Below are 19,310 nucleotides of genomic sequence, written 5' to 3'. Positions count from 1 at the left end.
CCTTCTAGTTTTAACTGTAATGACTGAACCAAAACTGCCAGTGGCATATGTGTAAAGTGAACCATTTTTCAAGATAAAGAACACCCCTGACATGAGCAGGATGATTTTAGTGTAATATCATAGTGAAACACTCAATAAGTTAAATATGTAAATAAGTAAGGTGTGTTAGCTGTACAATATTGAGGGACTTACATTAGCAACTGACCATCATAGTAATGTGCTGGAGTAATATTGCTAGCAAACTGTGCTTTGGGCAGAAAAGTCAGACATATTTTGCTACATCTCTGATCACCTAATGAGATGAGCAATTTAATAACAGCTGTAAAAAGTCACATCCACAAACAGGAACACATGTTCCTTAAAGGCCCTATTAACCTGTGCTGAAGCCTGAAGAATAGCCAGAAGGCGATCCTGCAGATGATGCATTAGTTTTGGTCCATCTTCCAGGTGATGAGCTTTTAGCAAACGGATACCTCCTGCCAAGTCTGAGTTCCGCAGCAAGCTCCCCTCTTTGGAGTCGAGGAAAAACAAGAAAAATGAAGAAAGAGATAAAGGTCTGGCATGAGATTTCCATCACAAAATCAGGAAAGTTAAACAGTTGAACTTAAAGTCGGAAAAGGATTTGTGACAATAAACAGAAATATCCACAGATATACAGGGAGGGATGATGAGGAACATATGTGTAAACCAGGAAGCATTTCATGTTGAAATATAAAATCATTATGATGATGAACTGCTTTTAACCAAGAGAAAAATCTGCAGCCATTTGTTGCTATACAATACATCAAAGTGATTACCTGAACCTGTATGCTATTGCCAGCAAACCAGGCTTTTGGAAGAAAAGACAGCAATATTTTCCGACACTTCTGATCAACTAACGAGATTAGCAATCTAAGAACAGTTATAAAAGGTCACATCCTCATCGAAGCACACATGTTCCTCAGAGACGACAATAACATTGCGTTTGCATGGGTGAAACTGCAGAGCTTCTGAAAAAGGAAAGCAAGAGCAAAACGACTCCTTACCGGGGGGCCAGGTGGCATGTCCACCGAAAAATTTTGAAACATTGATGTCAAAATATGCATTTTTAGGGGTGATCCTGTTCAAATTGTAACAAAAAAACGGTGCAAATGTTAATGATATTTGGGGAATATTTTAAAAAATTTCACCTGAACATCCATTGCTGCGAAGATTGTTTTCAGTTCGTTGAGACAGCATTTTGTAATCATAAAATAACTGAAGACTGAATACCACATACATACCTTTGCAGGACTTTTAATACAAGTGTTTTATTAAGGGGGGGGGGGTGTCACTCGTCATGTCATGGAGGGGTTTCACGGAATAACCCTTGCTTCATTGTGAACTAGAGCATTCACTGCCCCCTTTAAACTCACGGTCAAGTAATGGAGGGTTTCCCAGAACCATCCTCCCCCAAGTATCAACCACAGCATTCACTACCCCTTTAAACTCACGGTCATGTAATGGAGGGTTTCCGAGAACCATTCTCCCCAAAGTGTCAACCAGAGCATTCACTACCCCTTTAAACTCACGGTCTTGTAATGGAGGGGTTTCCCAGAACCACCCTCACTCCAGTGTCAACCAGAGCATTCACTACCCCTTTAAACTCACGGTTATGTAATGGAGGGGTTTCCCAGAACCACCCTCACCCCAGTGTCAACCAGAGCATTCACTACCCTTTTAAACTCATGGCCATGTAATGGAGGAGTTTCCCAGAACCACCCTCATTCCAGTGTAAACCAGAGCATTCACTACCCCTTTAAACTCATGGTCATGTAATGGAGGTTTCCCAGAACCACCCTCACTCCAGTGACAACCAGAGCATTCACTACCCCTTTAAACTCACGCTTATGTAATGGAGGGGTTTCCCAGAACCACCCTCACCCCAGTGTCAACCAGAGCATTCACTACTCCTTTAAACTCATGGTCATGTAATGAAGTGGGTTTTCGTGATGTCAGATTGCGAATGTATTCTATTTCACTGCCCGTTTACATGTCCGTCTATCTTTTGTCCCATGATTCTCCGTTTTGGCATCCCGTGCCTTCTTCTAATAAATTGTTATTGGTGTGGTAACTGAACATCGCAGATTTAGTTGGTGAAAAACCATTTTGGCGAGGCATCAATGCAAAATCCACAGGGGAGGTTAAAACTGGTAATGTTCTCGACAAAGAGATCAATGGACTGAACAATTTTAACTGCCCACTCCAGCAGGGAGTCAGGAAACAAACACCATGCCACGTACGACGTGTGCAAGGAAAAGTTACAAATCGTGATAAACAAATGCGTTTTAAAATATTGATTTTATTTAAAATTATAATACTCGTCTCTGTCACACTTTTCTCATGCCCAATCCTCTCCCCATGAAACCGAGTCGAGAACCTGATTGAATTATTTAATGTGGTGGTGGTGCAGTACAGGCATGATGGGCCAAATGGCCTCCTCATGCGTCAAAGCTCCTTGTTAAGATTTATTGGTGTCGTATCGATGTGGTCACAAAGTTCATCGCGACCAACAGACATCATGAGGTTTTGTATTTGTGTGCAGCAGAATCACGTCTTTACTTCATGCACTGAACAGGCGGCATTTCGTTATTTTCCGTGAAGTTCATTTCCGAGTAAATGGCGATGCGAAACACAACAATCGCTCCATTTCCGCATTCACCGACATAGACAGACTTTCTCCTGCCTGGTGGACATCTGATCACTGTAACGCGCTTGCAAGCTTTTGTACCTGGCTAACTTCGACAAAAATACCTCACAATAAAAAACCACCATGAAAGTAATTCACATAATCATGGTCATGATGTGCTTTCGATACAGTCTGGCATCATGCCCTGCTCACCAAACTCTCTTCCTATGTTATGGACGGACATCTCCACTCATGGCTCGTAGTGTTCCTCTCCTGTCGTAGCCAACGTGTGGCCCTTAATGGAGCTCTCTCATCCCATCTTCCTGTCCAGGCTGGACTTCCTGTCAAGACAGTGTTCTGGGCCCTGTTCTTTTTTCTGGTTTTCATCAATGATCTCTCCAACTTTCTGGAAAATCCTTTACCTCTTTGCTGATTACTCCACCCTCTGCCGTACCATCTGTCATCCCTCAGATCAGCAAGCAGCAGCTTCTTCGCTCTCTGTAGATCTGGATAAAATCACAAACTGGTCCAACACGTGGAACATGTCTTTCAATCCTGACAAATATCTCACTCTCACTATATCCCTCCAAAAGGACCGTCTGGAAACCATCTTCCCTGGGAAAGCCACATTTCTAAGCTGGCGTCCAAAGCCAGTCGTCAACTAGGAATCCTCCATCGTGCAAAGTCCTTCCTTGGCAAACCTGAGGAGGAGGACGAGGAGGAGGAGGAGGAGGAGGATATTGTGACCATACTCTGTGCAGAGCATTGGTGCTGCCTAAGTCTCCTTGGCTATTGGGAACAATCCTGGACGGGTTGCCACTCCGACAAAGTATACCTCATGCTGGCACTCATTCTGCCGACCTCGAAAGGATGACAGGCCGAGTTAACCCCACCTGGTATTTATTCAACAGCTGAGCGAGATTTGAATTCAGGACCCGATGATCCAAAGCCCACCACCCAAACCATTAAGCCAACAACAGGCATGCAAACCTGAGCTCTTGGCCACATACAAAGCTTTCGCCTGATGGAGTACTGCTCTCCCCTCTGGGCTGGTGCTCCTGCTTCTCACCTATCTTGGCTTCATGCTGTGTAAACCAAGGCATTTAGGATCGTTGGTATCTCCTGCGATGAGGCTGTCTTTAGGTCTCTCGGTGAGTCTCGGCGAGTCTCCGCGAGTCTCCGCGTGTCTCCACGTGTCTCCACGTGTCTCCGCGTGTCTCTCTCTCTATCTCTCTCTCTCTCTCTCTGCAGGCAGGTCGGTTGTCTTTCTATCTTGTTCAGTCTCCTCCACGGTCTCCCCCCCTGCTGCCTGCGTCCCCCCCCCATATTTCCGCAGGGTGCTCAAGGTCCACCAACAACCCCCTTCTGGTAAAACTCTCAAAATCAAGAATCACTGCTGACCTTCACTCTTTCATTCCTCTTTTTTCCTACCTTTGGATCAAACTCCCACACTCTCTTCAATCCCACTCTTCCCTTCAGGTCTTCAAAAAAGCTGTTCACCACCACCTCTTATATTCCCTCATCCAAAACCACAATCATTTCTACCCCCGTTAATCCACCCCAAAACCACGTCCTTCAAATTCCCTGCATTCCTTCCTGAAAGTCCCTGTCATGTAAGGACCTGAAAGCCCCTGTAGTGTCCATCTTGTTTACCATGTGCCCTTTCTTTCAGGCTTTCAATGAGATATTGGATGCTGCTGTCCTGTCTGTGCCTGTTCGTGGTGAGGATGTTGAGGTCGTGGAGAGATTCACTTACCTTGGCAGTGATATTCATGTCTCTGCTGGCTGTGAGCCAGAGGTTCATAGAGTCTGGGTCAGGCCTGGGGAGTCATGGATTCACTGTATCATGGGGTGTGGCGCTGCCGGTACCTGCGCGGGAGGACGAAAGTCTGAGTCTGCAGGTCCTTGATGCTTCCAGTCTTGCCTTATGGATGTGAGACTAGGACTCTGATCAGGGATCTGAGACGGAGACTTAATTCCTCTGGTACCAGGTCTCTTCGGAGAATCCTTGGCTATCGCTGGTTGGACTTTGTGTCCAATGAGCGGTTGCTGAGAGAGACTCAAATGAGATTTGTTACCTGCATAATCTGTGAGCCTCAGCTGCAGCTGTATGGACATGTGGCTCGTTTTCCTGATGCTGATCCTGCTCACCAGATTCTCTCAGCGAGGGAGTCTCGTGAGTGGAGAAGGCCAATGGGCCGACCACGTGCCTCGTGGTTGCAGCAGGTTGATCGGCCTCTCAAGGAGATGGAAATGGGCCAGGCATCTGCCTGGGGGATGGCCAGACGGTGGCCCCTGGAATACCGGCGGAAAGTGGACGCAGCAACGCGCTGCTCTGGCGCATGCTCCCATACCTGACCTGACCTGACCCCATCCCTCTCTTTTCCACAGATCTCCTCATGTCTCTGTTCCACACTGTTTTGTCCTGCTTCTCCCACCCCTCTTATCTCCTGCTCCCCTTGTTGTACTTTCTGTGTGTTAGCCCTTATACGAGCCTCAACATTGCATACAAAAAAACAAACAAACAAGCAGTCATAGACTGGTACTTACGAAATCGTCAACTTGACCTCTGACCTTGTCTAATAAAAGCTGTCTCTAGAGAAGGTAGCGACGCAAACCAGAAGTTTCTACGATGATTCTGTACCAAACCATCAAAAATCGAATATTTTGGATGTTTGACCTCACTGTGACCTTGAACTTTGACCGATTTTGACCAAAATCTAATCAGCGCTAGCCATCACCCTCCTGAATCATGTGGTGTAATTTGACATTGGTAGCTTCTTCCGTTCTCGAGTTATCATTTTTTGGATGTTTGTCCTCACTGTGACCTTGACCTTTGACCGATTTTGACCAAAATCTAATCAGCACGAGCCATCACCCTCCTGAATCACGTGGAGTAATTTGACATTGGTAGCTTCTTCCGTTCTCGAGTTATCATTTTTTGGATGTTTGTCCTCACTGTGACCTTGACCTTTGACCGATTTTGACCAAAATTTAATCAGCACTAGCCATCACCCTCCTGAATCACGTGGTGTTATTTGACATTGGTAGCTTCTTCCGTTCTCGAGTTATCTGTACCAAACCATCAAAAATCGAATATTTGACCTCACTGTGACCTTGACCTTTGACCAAAATCTAATCAGCACGAGCCATCACCATCCTGAATCACGTGGTGTAATTTGACATTGGTAGCTCCTTCCGTTCTCGAGTTACCATGCCTACAAACAAACAAACACACACTCAAACACACACACACAAACAAACAAACACACAAACAGATGACGGAAGTCATCAATATACTTACGAAATCTAAAGATTTCGTAAGTAAAAAATGAATTCAACCACAAACTATTTTGAGATCAACACAAGCCAAAAGGTGAACACAGGCTGAAATTTCTAAAATTGTCAATTTTCATCTGAATGACTTGAAATTTGAAGAGGATTTGCACATTTGGTCATTAAATCCAACCACCAATTATTTTTGATGTCAACATCGGCCAAAAGGTCAACAAAGGCTGGATTTCTAAAATCCTCAATTTTCATCCTATTGACATGAAATTTGAACAGGATTTTCATAAAAATGACCATCATGTGTCATGTGGTCTGGCAGCCATATGGCATCTAAGGGAAAAAGCTTTGAAAATCTTAGTAGGAGAAACCACTAACCGATCAATGCAAGATTTAACTAACTGATCAACTACCGATGGGAAATATGGTTTGATAAAGATGACGTCATTGGTCATGTGGTTTGGCAGCCATATTGGATCAAAGAAAAAAAAAAAAAGTCGGCTCACACCAAGTCCTCAAGACTGCATGGGGTATGTATTATAAAACTACCACCTCGTTTTCTCAAGTTTTAATGACCAACAATTTATTTTGTCTGCAAAATATACATCAACAAGGACAAATGTGTCCAAGAGCCACGTCCTAAAGGTTTTGTCTTCACCAGAAGAAGAAGAAGAAGAAGAAGAAGAAAAAAACAACAACAACAACTTCCGATATTTCGTCTCGTGCCTTGATGGAGCCAATAGCGAGACCAGTCATGGAGGCTTGATGAGAAAATTGTGTATTTACGAAATTACAACACATTAAATGGAATAATCTTTAAATAGTAACGTGAACTTTTCGAAACTTTAAAGCAAATGTCCAAATATATTTAAAAGTTCATGATAGACGGTCTCAAAAGGCACCCTCAATGCGAGGATGTGTACAAGTGTTTAGTATTTAAGGAGATCCGGATCGTGTATATAAAAGAGCCGTGTCCTAAAGGTTTTGGAAGAAGAATAAGAAGAAGAAGAAGAAGAAGAAGAAGAAGAAGAAGAAGAAGAAGAAGAAGAAGAAGAAGAAGAAGAAGAAGAAGAAGAACGCGGAGCTCTCTTTGAGCCAGCGTTCGAGACGCGGCTAAAAACAATTTATTGTAACCATTAAATATGGAAAATATTATCTGGTCGGTATCTTCCATGAGCTGCCACACACTGGCGCAATCTCAGAATAAAGTTTTCATTACAGAGGTCAAAGCTTCACGCATTATGGCATTAATTTCTGTCCTTATGTTATCTTTGAAATCCTCTAATGTTTGGTGGTTTGTTGATGTAAACTCTCTCCTTTAAGTAAACCCACAAAAAGAAGTCGGATGCTGACAGATCTCGGGCAGTTTATGTCTCCATTATGAGAAATTACTCTGTTTGGGAACAGTTCTCGCAACATTGCAATTGTCGCTCTTGCTGTTATGTACAACAGGTGGTCCATCTTGTTGAAACCACAATTCCCAATGATTAATTTCCTGAAATACTATCTGAGGAAGTTATGGATCATGTCATGGTATCTTTCGCCATTCACTGTTAGAGTTTCACCTTCATCAACCACGAAAAAGTTTTAATGACCGTTTGCCATAATTCCATACAACACAGAAACACGATGAGGGTGCAGTGCACGCTGGCGCACAATTTGTGGATTTTCTGAAGCCCATACCTGACAGTTGTGTTTGTTAACGAAAACATTCAAATGAAATTAAGCTTCGTCACTCATTATCAAGTGTGAAATTAGACCTTCATCTTCAGTAACAACTTCGGGAGGAGGTAAGTGTGATGAAAAGGGAAGGTAGCACGAGGGGAGAAAAAGGTAAGGCAGCATGAGGTGAGAGGAAGGGAAGGCAGACGGGCGGTGGAGCGTTACTTGCGATTCATACTGTCTCATCAAAATTATTCTGCATAGAATAGCAGTGAAGATGGAAACAAAATAAAGTCTCAAAATTATACATTTTCGACCGATAATAGTATATATAAACACCACCCGGAGACAAACACAGTCGGGAACCGCCTGCAGACAAGCACTGGACAGAGATAAACACCGTCCTGACATATCCAGAGACAAACACCATCTGACACACAAATACCATCTGAGAAGGAGGGTGAGAGAGAGAGATAGAGATAGAGAGTGAGATATGTGGGAGGAGGGTGCTGCACTGTATTAGGAGGGGGCGGAGCAAGGATTGGACAGAGAGAGAGGTGGGGGGAGGGGAGTTATCAGAGAGAAAAATGTTATGCTTTATCAAAAAACACACACACACACACACACACACACACACACACACACACACACACACACACACACACACACACACACACACACACACACACACACACACACACACACACACACACACACACAGTCCCTTTACAAATCAAAATCGAACCATTTATACAACATCCATTTGTGCTGTCTATGTCCTTCTTCGTGCTTGCTCATGCAGCACCTTTGCACCCCTCGGGTTGGCTCATTCCGAATCAGATTCGTACATGCTACACTTTAGGGAAGCAGTACTTAACAGCCGACCCATACGCGTTCCTCCAACTTCCTTGAGGCCCATGCTAACCGTGAACGCGCACCGGCGATATACTCATCCTTTCACTCACAGACGTGCACGGATTCTCACCGGCACGCTCAACTTTACTCATATCTGTACTGCGCGGAACGTCCCACATGACATTGGCGTCACGGCATGTCTGCTCCCCGCATGACAGAGCACACATTTCACAAGACGGCGACATCACTTCCGCCACAGACCATGGGGCCATGCAGCATGGGCCCATACGAGATTCGGTCCGCGAATCCCACGCACAGCACATACGTAACCAAGCATGCAAGCATGCACACACCCCCACAGAGAGTCCCATTACAAATCCAAATCTAATCATTTGTACCACCTCCCAATCAGACACAAACTGTACCGTTATCGACTGTAGGGGGCTCGGCAAGTGGCTTAAGCACTCAAGCAAGCACTCCAATGAAATGGTTGATAAGGAACGGCTGGCTTGGAAAGCGATAGCACTGAACAACAAAAATTTTTTACTGGAGATGTGTAAAGTGATTTAGACTAATTTTGGTACGCTGATTTCAAAAATCATAACCGTTTTGCTGTATCACGTCAGGATTTTCAGTAACAGAAATATTCCCATTGCCTAGAAGTCAGGATTTCAATGAAATTTACAAAAATGCATTTATTCATTTATTTCATCATGAATGCTTCAAAATTATAGAAATTACAGAAAAACTCCACTAGAATGTAATTAAAAATGCTTTAGGCATTTGGCTTTGCGTTTGTGCTGCTCTGTGTCAGTTTCATGATGCAGGAACCAGCAGAAATCGCCCATCATGTTCGGGTTGTGCCGCCCTTGGTAACGCGTCTCCATGAGTGAAATCTCTTGGTGGAATCGCTCGCCGTGCTCGTCCGAGACTGCTCCCAAGTTGTCAGGGAAGAAGTTCAGGTGCTGGTGTAGGAAATGGATTTTCAGGGACATCCTGGAGCCAAGTTTCCTGAAGGACTCCAGCAGTTGCTGCACTATTTCTTCATAGTTGTCCGCGCGCTCGTTCCCCAAGAAGTTGTCCGTCACAGCTTTGAAGCTCCTCCACGCTGCCAGCTCTTTGGGGTTTAGAGTTGTCGGAAAAGTTTCGTCCTTCATAATCCGTCGGATTTGCGGTCCAACAAAGACACCAGCCTTGATCTTGGCCTCCGACAAGGTGTTGCCAAACTTTTCCTTGAGGTATAAAACCCACGCCCATTCAGATCCATTGCCCGTACAAAACTTTTCATCAAGCCGAGCTTTATGTGGAGTGGTGGAAGGAAAACCTTGGCTGGGTCGACAAGGGCGACATGCTTCACGTTGTGTTGACCAGGTACATGCTCTTTTCGCTCTTCCCAATCTTTCTTCGTCCAGTGATTCTTGTCGTCTCTGCTATCCCAGAGACAAAGGAAGCACATGTATTTCATGTAGCCTGACTGCAGCCCTAACAACAGCGCCACCACTTTCAAGTCTCCGCAGATGTGCCAGTTGAAGTCATTGTACTTGATGGAATCAAGCAGCTGCCGCATAGTCTCATAGGTCTCTGTCATGCCGAACGCGTGAGCCAGTGGGACTGATGGTTTCTCGTTGCCATTGTGGAGCAAAACAGCCTTCAAGCTGTTCTTCCCGAGTCGATGAAGAGGCGCCAGTCTGCAGGATCGTGATCACACCCAAGTTCTTTCAACAGACCGTTGATGTCACTGCAGAATATCATCGTGTCTTCCATCTCAAAGAACTCAGCCATGTCTCTGTGACGTGCTCTGAACAAGGATATCTTGGTGTTAGGTTCAAGTAGATTCCACTGCTGCAGCCTTGATCCAAGCAGCTCTGCCTTCGCCTTTGACAGCGAGAGATCTCTTACAAGATCATTTAAGTCTCCCTGGTTCAGAAGGTGTGATTCTTGAGTGTCGGGTTCAAGGTTCATCATCACCATCCTCTTCACCACTGCTTACAGCTATGTTCTGATCAGCTGGAGGTGTTGGAACGGTTCTCGTCATCATGAGGCACAGGTTTACGAGCAGAGACGCAGTCAGCGTACTTGATGTGACCTTTATTCTTCTTGTTGAAGCCGGCGATGCTTGTGCAGCAGAAATAACAATCATCATGATGATTCTGCGGCTCACGCCATATCATGGGCACCGCAAATGGCATGCTCGCGCGCTTGCCCACCAACCACTGAGTCAAGGTTGTGTGACAGCTTGTGCAGCAGATGTGTGGTGCCCAGCTCTGTTCTTGGTCCCCCACCTTACACCCGAAGTAGTGAAAGTAGGCGGCCTTCATTTTCACTGCTGTAGATATACTTCGCTGTTGATCTTTTTTGGTATACCGACCATAGACATAACAGAAGTTGTCAGGATGATTGGTACAGGAATGCCTACTCATCTTTATCTGAAAGAAAGAAATATAACACAAGTTAACAACAATTGTACGAAATAGACATGTTAAAGACATATGTAAATTTCATTGAAATCCTGGGAATGGGAATATTTCTGTTCCTGAAAATCCTGACGTGATACAGCAAAACGGTTATGATTTTTGAAATCAGCGTACCCAAATTAGTCTTAATCACTTTACACATCTCCAGTAAAAAAATTTTTTTGAAATTTGTTGTTCAGTGTAGTCAGCTGATTCGTAATCGCACACACCCGCAAAAAAACAGAACATTACCGAGTTAGTAAAAATTTCAGATAGCACCGTCATTTTCAGCATGTTACCCGATCCTCAGAACAGCAATTATATTTTGATTATCTACTTTAATTAGTCCATTCGAGTAGATCGTGGAAAATCGCATCATGTAATGCATGAATTTGCTTCAAGCTTCTAATTTGAAAACTAGAGCACTTACAAAAGCGATGTATCCAGCAATTTATCGGTATGTAGATGAGGCATTTAATAATATGATTGAGGAAAGTGAAAAAAAATATTGGAATGCTTTATGGATAAGGTTGAGGCCTGTTCCAAATCAAGGCATTGTTGAACAGGCTAAAAACAATGGCAAATTAAGACCCTAGCGAGGGAGGAGCGAAGTAACGGAGGATGCACCTTAAGACCCAGCAAGGGAGAGCAAGGTGACAAAGGATAAGCCCGTGACAAAGGACAATTAAACAAGGTCGTTAATCATCTTCAAAAGGGTTTATTTAATTTACCCAAACACCCAATTTTTAGTCATGCATTCCCGTAGAGTTCCCTTAATATGAATGCAAAGTTTGGGGCCGCTAAGTTTCATGGTTTTACAGTTATGGAGGAGACAGATGGACTGACAGATGGTGGATGGACTGACACACAGTGTCATTTATTAGTATAGATGACCGCCCTGGCTTAGCAAGTGATTAGCAATCGGTTAAAAGAAACACCCCACCTGGAATGTCAAACTATGCACTAATTCTTGGTTTTTCAAACCCGCGGGCGCAACCCCAAGTGGGGTCGCCGAGCAAATTTCGTGGGGTCGCGGGCGTCCGCTTGCAGCGAAAAAAATTGTCTATTTTCGATCGGTGTTCGCTTTTACTGGATGTAATATAAACGGTTCGTTCAAAGTATGGGAACCGGCGCAACATGGCACTTGGAATGAGATCCAGCCGATGTGCGGGCTCGCTGAAGGGCAGTTCAGTTTGGCGGGAAATTCGTGGTTTGATCCACGGCCTCTCAGATTCAGACTCTAACTCTATCATTAACGTCTATTCACGTCTTCACGTACGACTCGAGACCTTATTTGTGATGGCAGCACCGGCCAGCAGCAAATCTCGAGAACATTATTACCAGGATAAATTTCTGGACATTGGATTTTACGACATGGTGGATAAAAGTGGGGCACAGAGGCCTCAGTGTGTGATTTGTTTCAAAGTGCTTTCTATGGAGTCTATGAAACAAAACAAGTTGCAGAGGCATTTGACAACAAAACATGTGCCTTATCAGGATAAGGAGAGAGCGTTCTTTGAGAGGAACCTTCTTGCACTCAAGAATACGCGTCTTAACAGAGAGGGTACATGCCATCAGACCAATTCTCAGGCATTAGCGGCCTCGTATCGAGTGTCGCTCCATGTTGCCAAGACTAAAAAGCCTCACTCCATTGCGGAAGAACTCATGCTGCCATGTGCAAAGGACATGGTATCTCTGATGGTTGGGGAGGAAGTGGCAAAGAAACTGGCAGTTATACCTCTCTCTGACAACACCATCCAACGCAGAATTGAAGATACGAGTCTGGACGTAACGGCTCAGGTCATACAGAAGATCAAGGAATCACCGTGGCACGCCATACAGTTGGACGAGTCCACTGATATCGCATCATACGCAAAACTCATCATCTGGGTCTGCTTCATCAAGGCTGATAACTTTGTTGATGAGCCTCTGCTCATCAAACCATTGGAGGCCACCACCAAAGGCGAGGACATTTTTGGGAAAGTAGAGCAGTTTTATCGTGACCATGATCTGGACTTCGGAAAGTTGCTCGGTTCTACAACAGACGGCGCGCCAGCAATGTTAGGAGTGCGTTCTGGATTCAAGGCTAAATTGCTTGAGGTGGCTCCTCAGACCTCCATGGTAGACTGCATGATTCACTGAGAAGCGCTCGCCTCTCGTACTTTGCCAGAAACCTTGCAGAGCGTGCTCTCATAAGTCGTAAAAATGGTGAATCACATCAAATTGAGCGCCCTCAACACTAGGTTATTCAGGCTATTCTGCCAGGAGATGGATGCCGACCATAAGAATTTACTATTCTACACTTGTCAGATGGTTATCTCGAGGAAACCTTCTTCTGCACGTTTTTGAGCTCAAAGATGAACTGAAGGAGTTCCTATGCACACAAGGGAAAACGGCATGGGCAGCGTTGCTTGAATCGGAGTCATGGCTGTCAGAACTGTGCTATTTCGTTGACATCTTTGAACGTCTCTATGTCCTCAACCGCTCCCTCCAAGGCAAAGACGCCAACCTCATGAATTTTCACGACAAAATGAGCGGATTTCTGGCGACTCTAAAAGTACTGGCAGACAAAGCAGCTGTTAAGCGCTTCAGCCTTTTCCCCCGTCTGGTGGAGCATCTAACGACCTGCCAGTACAATGATACTGAGCTCGACAGTCTTTCTGGGGAGATAGCACGTCACCTTCGGTCGCTCATTGAACAGTTCGAGCACTATTTCCCTGAGCTGGATGTGCAGTCCTTTTCTGTGGTTCATGACCCTTTCTCGGCTTCACTGGACTCGATTGCTGATGAAGATGATACAGCACAGGAAGAGCTTGTACAGCTCCAGCAGGATTCAGGAGCGCAGGCTCTTGCGCGGACGAATTTGTTGTGGACATTCTGGTGGAATATGCTGCCGTCGTACCCAACCCTGTCACGGTGCACCATTAAGGTTCTCATGCCATATCCTTCATCATATTGTTACTGCGCCGGTGCGTCGGTCACCCACCGACTGCTCTGACGGAGCCACAAGTCGAGTCGGCCCTACCGATCGCCCGGAATATAGATCGCCGCCCGGTTAAGTCCGAGTCGACGGGTCCTTGTACAAGAACCAATTTACGCCAATGTGCAGATCACGTGGGGTGGGGTCGATTGCCAATCTTCAATGTACCTAAATACCCACGTGATCCAACTACCGGGCTATTCCACTCTCGACGGAACTCGAACGGAACAAACCGCCGAGGCGAGCCTGTCCCGTGCGCGATTTCGAGCGGCTTAATCGCCGAGAACCGTCGGTCAAAATGTCCCCCTTTTACGGCAAACCAACGGCTTTCTAACTCCCAACACACAAAATGCTCAGTCAATGAAAGAATTGATGCGTCGAGCTGAAAACATTTAACAATTGGGGTATTTAGTAATAATCATGGGGAACTCGGGAAGCATGTAAGAGCAGAACTATACCGACTTTACTAAATGCAATACAAATATTGACAGCACACAAAGCACTTAACAATTTCCTACTTATTCGACGGGCCCACGAACACACGTATGCATACAAACACACACACACCCAAGAAATGGTGGCTGAGGCCTTTAATAACGGCTCCAGCTCGGAGGACAGCTGAGCTGAAACCCAGGACCTATCTCGAACCTCTCCACCTCGTGTGGTCTTCAAGCTGTTCGGACCCAGGCTCCAGCGAGAGCGAGCTTGATCCAATCACCGTGAGCCACAATCCTTCCCGAGCTCCAGCGAATCCCCTCGCGCTTCTGAACACGTGCTGGTCAGATGAGGCGCCGATCCTTCCCGTCGATGCGTCGCTTCCCCGAGGAACCACCTCCAAGATGAGGCCGATGAGTTGCATCAAGCCGGGAACCAAGTGGAGAACAAAGAGCTCCACAAACCAAGAACTCCGAGCCGAGCAACCAGCTCAATTCTCTTCCGATGAACAAAGCCTCTCTCAACACGAACCAAGAACTCCGAGCCAAGCAACCAGCTCAACTCTCTTCCGATGAACAAAGCAGACTCTCTTCGACGAACCAAGCCAGAGCCAAAAAGCGAACCGAGCCAAGCAGAACCCGAAGGTCTGCTGAAAAGCCAAGTCGAAGAAAAAAGCTCTCCAAAAAGCCTCCAAAGGAGAAAGCTTACTAAAAGCCAAGCCAAAGCAGAAAGCCTTCATAAAGCCTTCAAAAAGCCTCCTCCCTAACCCAAGCCAAGCCAAAGCAGAAGCCGAAGGCCTGCTGAACAACCAAGCACAAAGCCTTCACAAAGCTTCCTCCCGAGCCAAGCAAGACCCGAAGGCCTGCTGCACGAACAAAGCAGAAGCAAAAAGCCTTCAAAAGCCTCCTCCCGAGCCGAGCAGGACCAGAAGGCCTCTGAACAACTCCCCAACTCCTCTCTCTCGGAGGAGGACAACAAAGAATCTCCTCCCGAACCCGAGCCAAGCAGGACCCGAAGGCTTGCTGAGCAACTACTCAGCCGAAGCCAAAAGCTTACTGCAAATCCTCCAACCCTAACCCAAGCCAAGCAGGACCCGAAGGTCTGCTGAGCGACTACTCTCTGCCGAAGCAAAAAGCTTACTACTCAAGAACAAAGAAAGGATCTCGTCCTTATCCTTCTCCGCCCGCGCCCGGCGTGACATGCCCTTGTGATCCATCCCCCGCTCAACCACGGGTGGGAGGGAGTTGTTGACATCATGAATCACGGGACGGCAGGGTTCTTCTTCCTCTTCGCAGAAGAGGGGGAGGGACGTCTCCATTGTTTCGTTCCCAAACTATTAAATCGATCCGCAGCGCATCTAATCGATTTCTAAACATTTAAACAATGGAAGGTGAGCTATCTAGGGAACAAGCACTTATCGACATTGCTGACTAAAGGAACCTGTATGTTGTGTGCAATTGAATTCCAAATTCGTAACAATACTTTTGTGAGCAGTCGTTCTCCACCATGGTGGTGATTAAAACAAAGTACAGAAATCGCCGAGAAATGGAGCATGATATTGTTGTGGTTGACCAAATTCACAAACCACCATTCAGGTCCCTTAGGTGAGATATCTCGGTAAGTATATGTGTAGTTAGGCCCAAACCCGTTGTCTAGAGGGAATAAATGTCATTCATGAGGGCTGCGACTCTTCAGGATAGCCGTTTTTCTTTTACTATCTTTATTTTGGACCAGCCGCCATTATTACTACCACCAACCACGTCTCAACAGCCATCACACAACAACCACCAACCACAACGCGGCCATCACAACAACAACCACCAACCACAACGCCGCTTCACCACAACCGCCACGACCTTTACCGTCACAACTCGCCACCATCGCATCACCGTCATCTCGCGCCACTCGTGGGCACCGATGCTGGACTCGTGTAGGGCGCGCACCGAGCAGCGTGTTCAAAAGCATCGCGGACTTTCCGAAGAAAAACGGATCAAAAACGACTCACGCCCACTTTTGTTCCGTCCAATCGGTGAGCGAGGGGCGATTTGGCCCCGCCTCCAGGGCGTTGGAGGGCGGTCGCTATATGCAAATTCATGGATCAAAAAGCATTCACGCCCACTTTTCCTCGGGCCAATGGGGAGCCAGCAAGAGAGGTGAAAGGTCGGAGGCAGAGGGTCAAAGATGAAAGAGCGAAGCCACGGGGCTTATAAAAACGACTGCGTTCGTCAGTCGAGGGCAGTTCGCAGTGAGCAGTTCGCAGTGAGCAGTTCGCAGTTGGCAGTTCGCAGTTAGCAGTTCGCAGGGGCAGTTCGCAGTTGGCAGTTCGCAGTTGGGAGTTCGCGGAGTCGGAGTGAAGAGGACGGAGCTGTGGAGAGGCGGCGGCGGCGAAGGCGGACGAGGGGGTGCTCGAGTCGGATTCGGGGAACTGCGGAGGGAGAGGCCGGCGGCGCGACCGAGGTCGTGGTGGAGACGCTCGTCGCGGGACCCGAGATTTTGTGAAATCCTCCTTTCCCCGAGCATCAGCAACCCCCTCCTGTTTCCCCCCGCGCTGAGATAGTGCGACAAAAGGGGGCCCCCTTCCCACCCCCTACCAGACACTGTCCGCGAGGCCCGCGGAGTTGAGGCACCACCCCCACTTCGCGTCTCATCATCAGACAGGTAGGCCCGACACGGTCTCGGCCCCAGGCCCGCCTACCCCCCTCATCCTGGAGGGTGGTTCTCTTTTCTTTTGCTTTGGGAATGTGTGTTGTCGGCGCCGTCTGTGAAGTAAAATTGTATAAGTGTTGCCGAGTGCCCGGTAGTCGGATAGATCTGCATTGTTGCATTTGCTTTTTGTCTTCTTCTTTTACATGTGCTTTTGGTGGAATTGTATATGTGTGCTTTCCGTTCATCGCGAAATAAATGTGCTTATTGTTGAACTGTTTTCCCGCTTCGCTTCGTCATTTCTTTCATTGAATCCCCATCTTGCTTCACGTAAAGGGTTGGTCGTGGGCTAAGACGCCCGATAATTAATCGAACCGTCGAGGCCGACGAATAACACTGCTCGGTTAGCCCGATAGTACGGAACGGGTCGCTTAAGTGGCCCGTGTCCGAAGTCGACCTGCGGCGAGGTGCGATCGCCCGGTCTACCCTCCGTGTGGGTACTTAGGTAGGTCGAATTTGGCGAGCAACCCTATCCCACGCGGGGGCCGATTGGCCCGATCGCGGTGAGACCGAAAGGTCCACCCGTGACTGGTTCCCGGCGTTAGTCCGAGAGGGTCACGACTGGATTGTCCGTTCGGTGGGCGACATGCCGCGATTCGAGTTACGTGGCCGTTCACACGCCGGCGGGCGCGAATCCGCAACAATATGATCCTGGCATTGTCATCTACTTGTCCACGAATAGAGAAGTTGGTTTCTGAAAAACAGGCTCATCCTTCTCACTGATATATCTAAATGTCATTCGGACTAAACTTCTGAAACATTCAACTGTACTATTTGGATACTGTCAGCTATTCTCCGTTTACTCGTCTATGAAAACATGATGATGGTGAATAAAGTAAACAGTAAATGTTCTTGTGTCATATGAAATCTTATCTTATATATTATGAATTGGGTTTTGAATCGTTTGGATCACGCGATGTAGAGAGGTTCTGAAATTGGGTCGCCACTTTAAAAAAGTTTGAAAACCACTGCCATAGAGAGTGGTGACCAACAATGCACCTGATAAAGAATATAATTAAATATGGCTATTAATTAACTTCAAAAGGGGTCTTTTAATTAAAGGCTCGGTCACACCTTGACGTTTTAGCCAACGTATGCCGATTTTTGAATTTTTTTTCTAAAACGCTGGCAAACGTTGAATACGTTATGGGTAAGTTTTGATAACATTAAGAGCACGCTGGCATACGTCGTAGTACGTTGCCATAAGTCGTTGTACGTTGGCTTTAAACGTTGTACTTTTCGGTTGTCCTCAAATTTTTTCATGCTTGAAATTTCACGACGTATGCCGGCGTATGACTCACACGTTCCGCTACGCTGGCCACAAGTTGTAGGCACGGTCTGCGATCGTTGACAGACGTCAACACATGCTACTTGTAAGTTAATCATAAGTTGAGACACGCCGAGGTAATGTTTAGCGTACCCGAAACTTATTTCTAACCTATGATTAATGTGTTGTTGGCACGTTACGCGATCGTTGCCACACGTCGACAGACGTTACTTTTAAGTTACTCATAGGCTGAAAGACGTCGGTATAATGGATCATCCTTGCGTCAGCGTCCACGGCCACGGCCAGGACACTTATTTGCAGCATTCTTCAAACTTTTCTTCGGCATGACGAGGATGTTCACACTTCGATGTCGAGCTTGGCTATGATTCCAATTGTCTATCGGCAGCGTCTATTTAAAATAGTCGAGTTTGAGCGTTTTAACACGTTCAGAAGAAACGCTTCAAATTTCCAAACGCCAGCGTCAAAAAAAAAAAAAAAAAAACAAAAAAAAAAAAAACAAAGGCGAGTGACAGCAATTTAAATCGTTCATTGTAAACAATGAAACTAGCTGAGTGGTACCGTTTAAAAGTCGTTGAGTGTAAAAAAAATCCAATTGTTGAGCGTAAGCGTCTACTTTCAATAGTGGAGATGCAGCCATTTAAATCGTTGAGTGGCAGCCTATGAACCTACCCGTGGACACGCGGACGCAAGGACGATCCATCATAACCCACACCCTCCCCCTCACACCCACCTACTACTGCCAACATGAACAAACTACTACTAATACTCATACTAACACTGATACTGATACTGTTACTGCTGACATGGACATCAACTCAAAAAGGAACTCGAAAACACTGTTGGGTTCCCCTTTTATGAACACCATTTTTATATACCAATTCCCAAAACCGCTGGGAACACGTCTTTATATGGCAGTTGTAAGCGAGAAACACATTCATTTTTTTTTTTTTTTGTCGACCGGAAGACGTCATTGGAATACGTCTACATACGTCGATGTGT

The 19,310-nt window shown here is 46.1% G+C and overlaps 1 protein-coding gene across 3 annotated transcripts in view; it reads right to left on the bottom strand.

The window, feature by feature from the left end:
- Positions 1-19,310, bottom strand: part of CUL9 (cullin 9) — a 352,312-nt gene that overhangs the window by 18,231 nt on the left and 314,771 nt on the right. Inside the window, exon 39 of one of the 3 annotated variants that reach the window (XM_085856907.1) lies at positions 376-509. In XM_085856907.1, coding sequence (XP_085713033.1) covers positions 376-509 — 134 coding nt within the window. Of the gene's footprint in view, positions 1-172; positions 510-19,310 lie in introns of those variants that run through there. The other 2 variants (XM_085856905.1, XM_085856906.1) reach the window with 2 other exon arrangements.

The sequence above is a fragment of the Eptatretus burgeri genome, chromosome 15 (genome assembly GCF_056783735.1).
Source record: "Eptatretus burgeri isolate ZD-2024b chromosome 15, Ebu_testis_v1, whole genome shotgun sequence".
Taxonomy (NCBI): Eukaryota; Metazoa; Chordata; class Myxini; order Myxiniformes; family Myxinidae; genus Eptatretus; species Eptatretus burgeri.
Note: the sequence above shows the minus strand (reverse complement) of the source record. Positions and strands in the feature narration are given on the sequence as shown.